The sequence below is a fragment of the Typopeltis vanoorti genome, chromosome 24 (genome assembly GCF_054136105.1).
Source record: "Typopeltis vanoorti isolate ZY-2024b chromosome 24, IOZ_Tvanoo_1.0, whole genome shotgun sequence".
Lineage (NCBI taxonomy): Eukaryota > Metazoa > Arthropoda > Arachnida > Uropygi > Thelyphonidae > Typopeltis > Typopeltis vanoorti.
Genome location: NC_143572.1, coordinates 53,745,685 through 53,755,942, shown reverse-complemented (window position 1 = coordinate 53,755,942; position 10,258 = coordinate 53,745,685). Strand labels below are relative to the sequence as shown.

At 35.3% G+C, this 10,258-nt stretch overlaps 1 protein-coding gene and 1 non-coding gene across 2 annotated transcripts; both read left to right on the top strand.

Annotated features, from left to right (window-relative positions):
- Positions 1-1,249: 1,249 nt before the first annotated feature.
- LOC150093209 (monocarboxylate transporter 13-like) lies at positions 1,250-10,053 on the top strand. Its single transcript, XM_090414184.1, has 5 exons — positions 1,250-1,436; positions 2,777-2,920; positions 4,073-4,765; positions 7,759-7,884; positions 9,782-10,053. Exons 1-5 carry the CDS (start codon positions 1,250-1,252, stop codon positions 10,051-10,053), a joined length of 1,422 nt encoding a protein of 473 aa, XP_090270310.1.
- TRNAR-UCU (transfer RNA arginine (anticodon UCU)) lies at positions 5,281-5,353 on the top strand. Its single transcript has one exon. It is a non-coding gene; the product is annotated as a tRNA-Arg (tRNA).
- Positions 10,054-10,258: the final 205 nt, after the last annotated feature.

Genomic DNA, 10,258 nt, shown 5'->3' with positions numbered 1-10,258 from the left:
CTACACCATTTCACACAATAACTTATCATGTTAGGGTTAGGGACCACGAGATAGCAACACTTCTTTGCCGGTCTCTTCACGGGATGCTGATTAAAATTAGTGATCGTTTTGGGCCAGCTATTTCTGACTGGCAACCAGTGGAGATTGAACTACGCACTCAGTCTCCAAAATTTAGATAGGGCTAAACAGCTTCGCCTATGCCCTGTAAGAGAATAAAAGGCATTACGTGATTATTTATTTTTGAATATCATTGAAAAAAAAGTTATTAAATTTAGTTTTTAACAAAGCTTTTGCCATTAATAATAGAGAGACGGTATGGATTATTATTAGCAGCTATGAAATTTTGATAAATATGTGAGAATAATAATAAGAGAAATGTATAAAAGAAAGTAAAAGTTAGGTTTATTCTCTAGCCGGTTATTACTCAGAAATGACATCAGAATGGTCTGAGATATGAAGTGGTGTGAGACAAGGTGTCAGAACTAGTCATTTATAAATAAAAAGGTTACATATATATAAAAAAAAAGGAGTAAAATGGAATCTCACCTTATAGTTGAAAGACCTAAATGAAGAATATAGCTTTAATATCATCACACTGCTAGGTGATTGAATAATATATATTATTTCTATATGTAAATCATCCAAGTATAATAAAACCTAAAATAAAGATATTCAACAGAAACGTGATGGCCATCAGAGGCATGGAAACCGATAGAGCTGTAAGAAGCCAAATTAAATAGTTTCAAACGGTTTGCATAAAATATTGAAAATATTAAAGGCACAATGTATAATAAATGACTTATTAAATAGCAACAGAAAAAGTAAAAAAAAAAAAAAGAGGTATTCACAGCGAAATAAAAAATACAGATAGAAAGGGATTGGTCAAATACTGAGAATTGACAGAACAGAGAAGTCATTCCAAGGGTAGCTTTGACATGGATCCCAGAAGGGAAAAAAAAGGGGACGACCTAAACTAACTCGGGAAAGAATAATAGAAAATGAAGAAAACTGGAGAAAATTGATTTATGTCCTAAGTACCACAGGACACAAGCACAGTGAGTAGGTAGGTAAGTAAGTATAATGATTTTCTAATTGTTTTGTAAATTCATAAAGTACTTTGATTAACATTTTTCTTTATTTTCTGTTTACTTTTCAAGTCTACAAGAGGTAAAAATCATGGGAAAAATTTCCATCCAAAATCTCATAAAGAAGATAAAATTAGAGCAAAGATTGGAAGAAAGCTTTCAGAATGGCTGCCCTTGATGGTGGATGGGGATGGATGATTGTACTAGCTACCTTCATAATCCATGTTATTATCGATGGAATAATGTATACGATTGGCATATTTTATACAGAGTTTCTGAACTATTTCAAACAAAGCAGAGGATTAACATCGTGGATACCCTCACTTATGCTTTCTTTTAGCTTTTTTCTTGGTAAGTTGTTTTCGATTTTCAAATATTATTAACAGTAGTTTTTCGTGAATAAATTTGAAATTATCACAGAATATTATGATCAAATTTTAGGTTATTCGTTACAATCACTGATGACATTTATCCAAAAATAGATCTTAGAATTTCATTCATACATTAGGTTTCCGACTGTTCCCAAAATAATAAAAATAAATAAATAAAAATAATTGCTTTATTCCACCCACCTACTCTTCACTCAAGTATTTGTTTTGGATGTCAGAAATAAAAAAATAAAAAACTTTTCACATAGTTTATCACTTTAAAATAGCTTGGTTGTATGACTGGTTTAATAAGCGCGGAGACAGCTCTTGTGAGAAGCTAATTTGTTGTGACTGGTAGTTACTTGTATTCTCAGATTGGTCGGTCTGTTTAGGAGAAGAACAATTATTTTTTCCTGGTGGAAATACGAGTCACTCTGCTTGAGACTGGTTAACTTGACTTCAGTTTTTTTTTTGAAAAAAAACTTACTTTTTTCATGTTATTAGCATCTATTAAGAACATGGATTTTTTTTTCTCCTTGGATTTTTTTACTCTTTGGTACAAAGACTTCGGTCTGAATTCTGTGAGTGATGCAAAACAATGTGCTTTTTCACGCTGCCGGGTTGTTTTTTTTTACTTCTGCAAGACAGGTAGACCTGACAAAATATTCAGTTGAAAGACATAAACACATCGACTCCTACACCAGTGGTTTTCAAACTTAAGAAAACAAACAAACAAAAAAAAGATTCTCCTCTCCTACACGTTTCATAAAACAATTTTGACCTATAGTTTTCTTAGCATGTGTTTAATTCGATCGAAATTAAGATGTTCTTACAGTTTTTAGTCATGGCGAGGATCGAACTCAGGTGTTTTCCAAGTGCAGGGCGCATTGTCTTGTGGGTCTTCCAACTGCGCTAAAAAAAAAGTGCTTACATTCGCTATCTCTTGTTATGTTATAATTAAATGAGCAAAAAATTGTTGGTCTTTCAATAGTAACCGAGAACTTCGAAAATACGATTCTTGTATAAGAGATGATACTCATGTATTCCACTACTTGAAAACGAATCAGCCTAAGAAACCGTTTATTTGTTGTTGTTTTATAGTTTTCTTAGACTTAAATGCAAATGAATATTTACTACCTTTTTTTGATTAATAGTTCGTTATGCCAAAGTGAAGCATTTACTTCAATTAGATGGCAAATATTCTATGTAAAACTGGAAATGTTTAGTTTAGTTGCTTTCTTGAGTGCTCAGTAAAACTAAGGTTTGGTTTGCTATTATTTCATTACTGAAGTTATGGCTTGTTTTCTTTCCTATCTCTTTTAGGACCTGTTGCTAGCATGCTGACAAATAGATACGGTTGTCGAACGGTCGTGGTGGCTGGTGCTCTCTTGGCAACTTTGGGATTGGGATTCAGTGCAATTGCACCTTCCGTTCACGTTTTAATCTTCACTCTTGGCGTGTGCACAGGTGAGTTAACCTTCAATGCATTCGGAGCTCTAGAAATTCCAAGATTTTTATAACATAATCGTGTAGATTCATCAGTATTTTTACCCCTTTTACACTTCTTCATTATCTGATAGTTAAATACAAACTAAATTTTATGGCTTTCTGCCTTTTCCGAAGTCACTGATAGATAACTTTTTTTTTATTTGTTTCTTCCTTACCTATTCATCTTGTATGTTTGGGACTGCAGGTTTATTCTAGAGAAGATTTGTGTCATTCATCCATCAAGATATACTTGATGTGACGTCATTATCAAGATCGAGTGATTCCATGATTGATCTTATTTATGACAAGCCGACTAAATCATCATCTACTTACCACTTGTGCCATCTTACCACTAATTAAGAATTGCGTTTACGTTTCGGCGGATAACGAGCTGAATAATGTATCATGAATGAAGTTCAGCAACAGATGGATCCAATGTCATTAATAGATTATTTCTGCGGAAACTCGAAACATATCAACAAAATACTAAGCTGTCAAAGGCTGCATCTCTAATGATCTGTTGTACAAGGATGGGAAAAAAAAGGCACTTCTGCATGCTTATGTGTTGTGTTGCAAGGAAGTTATGTATTGAAGAAACAGAACATAGCCTACAGTAAACAAACATCCAGCGAGGTGTTATCATAAATCTCCATAAACAGGATTGATTCAAAGAAACAGTCAGATCGAACCATAATGGAGCTGCTCACTGGCAATGACCCACTGTTCTATTCTTTTGTAATTTGGTTATGAAACTATGAAGACTAAAAAAAAAATTAGTAAGGAATTTAATTTTTCCAAGGGAAATTACAAGAGAACCTAAGTAAAGTTTTAATATACATTTATATTTAAACGGTTAGAATAGCATTCTAACCAAATCTTATTTCAGTTTCTTGAAAAACCGATAGGTAATACAATGTGCTCAAGACTCATGAATCCAATGACATTTTCAAAATTCGTTTCTGAAAACAATATTTTACTGAACTCAACGCACATATTAGCATTTTCGATTTGTTGCTTAGTGTAATCACAATCCATCACATTCGGTCAAGTGACAGGAACACAAATACTATTTATTTCATATACGTGCCGAGTCATGCTGTTTAGCTAATCTTTCTGTGATTTATTTTCTAGGTAGTGGATTTTGCTTGATGTATGTTCCAGCCATGGTCAGTGTGACTCATTACTTTGAGAAGAAAAGAGCCTTTGCTACAGGCCTTGCTGTGTGTGGATCGGGAATCGGCACCTTCGCGATGGCCCCACTGATGGGATACCTCGTAAAGCGATATAGTTGGAAAGTTGGAATACTTGTATCAGCTGTACTGGTATTGCTTTGTGTTTTTATTGGTCTTCTCTATAGACCTCTTCCAGCAGATCCGGAACAATCCGGAACAAGGGATGATGCAAAACCTCTAGAGGTCGAAGGCCAACCGCTACCGGAAACGAACTTCATAAAACGATTTTTCAACCGTGTTAGTGAAGCTTTCGGTGTTTATTTACTAAAATGTCCAACGTTCGTGCTTTTTCTGACGTCCACATTTTTTGTAGGTATCGGTTTGACTGTGATCTTCGTTTACATTAATGACAGGATGATAGATCTTGAAATAGGAAATGCCGAGCAAGCCAGCTACGTAATTTCAGTGGCTGGAATTTCGAACACTATCGGAAGGGTTGCATGCGGATACGCATCGGACAAATCAAACATTTCTCGTCTTATAATGTACAATATTGCTCTTATTATCAATGGAATTACGACTACATTAATTTGTCTCGGTAAACAGTACATCGTGTTGCTAGTATATGGCGGTATCTTTGGGTTTACATCAGGTAAGTGAATTCCAGATCTTCTGTAACATACAATATAGAAAATTCTGTTCAATTTTTAAATCATTAAATTTTTGTTGCCAATTTTTATCATAAAGTAATCGAAGTAGTGGCGCTCTTTCATTATTGAAAACGTAACATGATGAAACGCATTGCAGTACAACTATCTTAGTCATCATTAACAATCGGAAACCCGTCGATGTTGACGGATTCATCTATTGTTAATTCATCGTAATTCTTATATGGGAATGACCATGGTTGGAAGGATAAATAGTAGGCATTAGATGGATGAGCAAAGAAAATGTTATGGACGATTTATAAGGAGAAAGGTGATCAGCAAGCTCACGAGCAGTACAAAGCTCAGGCTAGAAAGGTGATCAGCATAGTAAGGAATGCTAAATCAGATTATGAAAAGATTTTAGCCAAGCTGGTCAAAAGAAATTCAAAAGAATTCTTTCGCTACGCGGCAAGTTAAAGGAAGAATGACTTTGGAAGGATAACTTTAGTAGGTGCTATCAGTCCTTGTAGCTCAGTGAATAGCGCGTTGGACTTCTAACCCAAAGGTCGTGGGTTCGACTCCCGCCAAGGATTGATGTACTTTTGCTGGCCTGGTTGGCCGAGTGGTTAGCGTATCCGCTCTCCAGCCAAAAGGCTGCGGATTCGAATCCCGCCGTGGGCATGGAGGTTTGTCTGTGAAAATACTAGTGGTGGTCGGCGGTAGATGGCGTTGGTGTATATGATGAAGGTAGTTGCGGTGGAGACGGAGAGTTGTAGAGTAGGTACCCCCTCCTCTCGATGAGTCTTTGGACTCCCTAGAGGTGTTATGTGATAATAATAATAATGGTAGCGAGGTGACCGAGGCAGAGATAATAGTAGTTACTGAGTGACTACTTTTCAAAAGTCTATTACCTGAGTGAGGATATTTCTGTCTTATGTAGAGATATGAGGTTAATAAATGAGAGGTACTTAGGATATTGCAGAATTTAAAAGCAAATACTGCTGCGGGTGTGGATGTGATATCGACCCGATAAATGTACGAAGGAATTGTCATTGTCTCTTACTAGGCTATTTAAGTTAAACAGCCTAGTAAGAAGGTAACATAGTTCTTTTGGGCAAAGGAGGCTCTAAGGCTGTCGTACAAAGTTACAGACCAATTACCGTCTTCGGAGTGGTGCTAAAAGTATTGGAAAAAAACTGGTTAATGACAGAATTCAGGAACGGGTGGATAAGAATATGATACTCTATGGGCCTTTAACGAAACATGGATCAGCCTTTAGCGAAACATGGTTTTGTTAAAGACTGTCTTGCCTTAGTAATTTATTAACTTTCTATAACAGAGTGACAGCTGAGTTGGACAAGGGTAACATATACACAGTGATACTGCTGGATTTTGCTAATTCATTTGACAGGATATCCCATGAAATACAATTACGTAAATGGGAACAAATGAGTATGGATATTAAACTGATGATGTGGATATGAGAGTGGCTAATTGACAGATACCAAAACGTAGTGTATGGAGAAGCAGAGTCCAGGTGACCAGTGGTATGCCTGAAGGCTCTATGCTTGGACCATTATTGTTTAATTTGTACGTAAATAATATAGGAAATAATATGAAGGAAGATATTCAGTTGTTTGCTGATGATGCAAAGTTGGGTAGCATAATAATTAATCAAGCTGATGTAGAGAGATTGCAGGATGATTAAAATAAGATGGCAGTATGGACAAAAGATAATGGATGTCAGTTTAATGTGGAAAAATGTAAAGTTTTGCATTTTAGTATCAAAAGATTACAATCTGAGTACCACATTGATAGAATTGTACTCCAGGAAATTGATGAGGCTAGTGAGTTGGTGGACAGAGAGTTGAAGTTCAGATGACATATTACCAAAACTAATTTTTTGATCTCTATGATCAGCTGCTGCATTTTTTGTTTGTTTCTTTCTTTTACACACTCCTAACTACTCGTGATCTACCTCTGGATCTTTTTCTTATCATTTTTCTTTTAAACACTATTTTGCTAACCTTTACATTTCTTATTCTTTTAAAGTGAACACACTATTTCGATTAGCCATGTTCATACATTCTTGAGTGTTAATGATCGTTAATGTTTTCTAATATCTTTTTTAATTTTTTAAAAATTTCTGCCATAAATTCCATCTATTTTTTCCCTACTTTTCCTCAGGATCGTCATACCATTATACTTAAAACACATTCCTGCATTATGTGCAAATAATATTCATTGTAGAAGTGCAGTTAAGTATACAAATAATTATAATGAATTTTAGACAGTGATAAATATTAATTCTGAACCGATATTATTTCAAAATGGGTTCGTTTGCTTTTGGTTTTAATATCTGGAAAATTTAAATATAAGCGTAAAGAAGCACGATGGTTCTTTTGATGTCCAAAGTATAAGAAATCCTCTAAAGTTGCCTCTATTCCTTTATTTGTAATCTAGATTAATTTCCACACTGCAGAAAATTCCTCTGCGTCACTGCTCAAATTCGTAACCTTTGACCTTTAATGAACCATTATTTTCTGCCCACTTCTTTTACTTGTATGTTACATCTAGTTTGAACATTGTCTTGTATTTTTTTATGTGAATCATAGTCCACGAAAGGCTGTTTAAGGGTTAAGTGATCCGGAAACCATTCTCTAAAGACCAAACGTAGAGTTTTTTTTTTTTTTCTTTTTTCGAAAACCACTTCAGGCCCTCAATAAGGTGGATAGTGGCCTCACATCGGTCAATGACATTCGTCTCCCATCTAAAGTCATTCACAAAACAGTGGAACTCGAATCTACACTTGTCGGTTGAAGTGTGGATGCACTAACCATTTTTGGCCAACAACTAACAAACTAAAGGTAATGTATATGGAATAACAGCCTTTCGTGGGCAGGAAAAATACACACATAGACACATATAATATATGCCATAATATATATATATATATATATTTTTTTTTTTTTGCGAAATGAATGAATTTCCATTTCAGGTGCTTTCACATGTCTCATGTCCGTAATTCTTGTAGATTTGTTGTCCCTGGAGGAAATGGCAAATGCCCTTGGATTAATTCTCTTATTTCAGGGTATAGCGGCTTTGGCTGGCCCTTTATTTACAGGTAAGAACACCGTACCAATTTAATAATTGCAATACAGTTATTTACGTATATGCGAGGTGTAATTAATTTTTTTTCCCCCGAACTGACAGTCCGATAATGCTGCTGCAATACAATTCTGTACTAATTAGTACGAAGCTACTCTTTGTACTAATTAGTACAGAATCTCTGGAAGTTATTGGCAATTTATTTGCAAACTGTATTTATTTATTTATTATCTATTATTAATTAATTTATTTATTTATTTATCTATCTATATTTATTTCCAAATTTGCTTTTGAAAAGGAAACAACGATCAAAACATAAACATTTGAATGATTTTCGAAGTTAAAACGTTAAAATAATTGATAGTGCTGAATGTTGGGGAAGTCTATCGACTACTGTGCCTCTCTCTCTCTCTCTCTCTCTCTCTCTTAGGGACCTACGCGTTTTGCAGATACATTACTATAATCAGTAATCAATTGGTGACGCCATTTGGATCACGCTAAAAAAAAATTAATTTATCGGGAAATTTGAGAAAAACAATCTTGCATGCTGTCGTTTCCTAAAATTTTCTTTCAATAAAAGTTTCACCAGCTTTCTTTAGTGCAGTGGTTCCCAAAATGTACTATGAATACCCCCCCCCCCAAGGGTACGCGACGAGGCACTTTTATTTTTTTTAGATTACCGTTTTCTTTTTTTAACTTTTATATTTTTGTCACCATATTGTAGCAGATACGTCCAGATCTATTCTGAAATTAATGCTTAAATAACCAAAAAAATAAAAAATAAATAAATAAAATAAAAAAATAAGGAAATTTTAAACAGAATGTATCTCTTGGCATGTATGGATTGACCTCCGTTAGGGCCGAGCCTGACTGACGACACTCGGATGGAACACACATGGAGGACGTGCCAGAAGTACAATGCAACAGTGAGGATTATAGAGAATAGTTTAAGAACAAAGGGTGAATAACAGCAGTAGAACCCTTATAGGGGATAGAGGAAGCCTGATATTGTAGTAAAGAGGGCACATGAGTTAGTCGTTATCGACGTACAAGTTGTGAATGCTGGGCGACCACTCGCTACCTTCCATCATGAGAAAGCTGCCTGGTATGTTGAAAACCCAGACTTGGTATACCGCTACTTCAGGAAGAACACAATATCGTACCGAAATTTATCTGCAACTGTATTCTTTAAAGGTGTACGGTGTCAGCAGGGTTATATGGACTTACTAAGCTTTGAACTCTCTCAGGCTGATTTCAAGATACTCCTTTTTTGCAGGCACACTGGCGAAATGGAGGACTTACTAGAAAATGACTTCTCGAATCCCCCATGTCTGGAGTTCGATAGCAGAAGATATTGTTGATAGCTTAGGCCTCTTCTGATCCTACATATGGGACCATAGCATGCAGCATCGCTTTCAGTCAAAGTTAGAAAAATAAAAATAAAAACATTACAACCTTTATTGAATGGGATTACTGTGACACGTGTGTGAACCTGTAGAAAGAAACATTTGAAAGAAAATAGACGGATTACGTTAAATGTAGATTGAATTATTTGAATTCATAGTTATAAGATTCCTTTTACTAAATGATGTCCACGGATAAGAAAATTATAGAGATAGCCAGATGCGATGATCGGAAGTTATTAAAAGACAGAACATGCAGGGATACATAGATAAAATTCTAACTAATGGTTTGCATGCGCAAATATTTATTTATTTAACTGGGACCATAGCATGTGTGCTGACCGTGTGCGGGAACTAAAGAGCCCACACACGGTCATGTCCTTTCCTTTTTGGAAACAAAAATATTAATTGAAAACAAGGAAATATAAACAACAACAATGAATCTATACATGTGGCATAAAACTATTTAAATGCTAGCTCAGTTAGTGAAATGTTTTTCTGTAATTTTAGGCTGGCTGCACGACATTACAGGATCCTACGACCTCGGATTTGCTCTTGCAGGAGTAGTGATATTATCAAGTGGGTTAATTCTGTTTCTTATCCCACTAATCAATCACAAGACCTGTCCGATTAACCACGTGACCAAGCGACCACCTCAAGGTGCCACTTCTAAAAGGGGCCGATCGAGAAGATCGGATTATTGGATTAGTTACTTGAAACGCCAAGAGAGCATCCCCTTTCAGGAGCAAAAATGTGAAGTTCCTCCGGATTCCCGAAGTTAGCTAAAATTCTAACAAGAATTTAGAGAGATAGGTCTCGTTTATTCATCTTATGTTTTATATGCAGAAGTCGATAGGAGTAGGAATAATTGTATTTATTGTAAATAGTTTGCATTCTTAAGGATTTAATGTAGACACATTTGTTTGTGTTAAAATTCTTTGCTTTCTAGTCAAAAAATAAAAAATGACTTTTTAATCTGATTTTAGG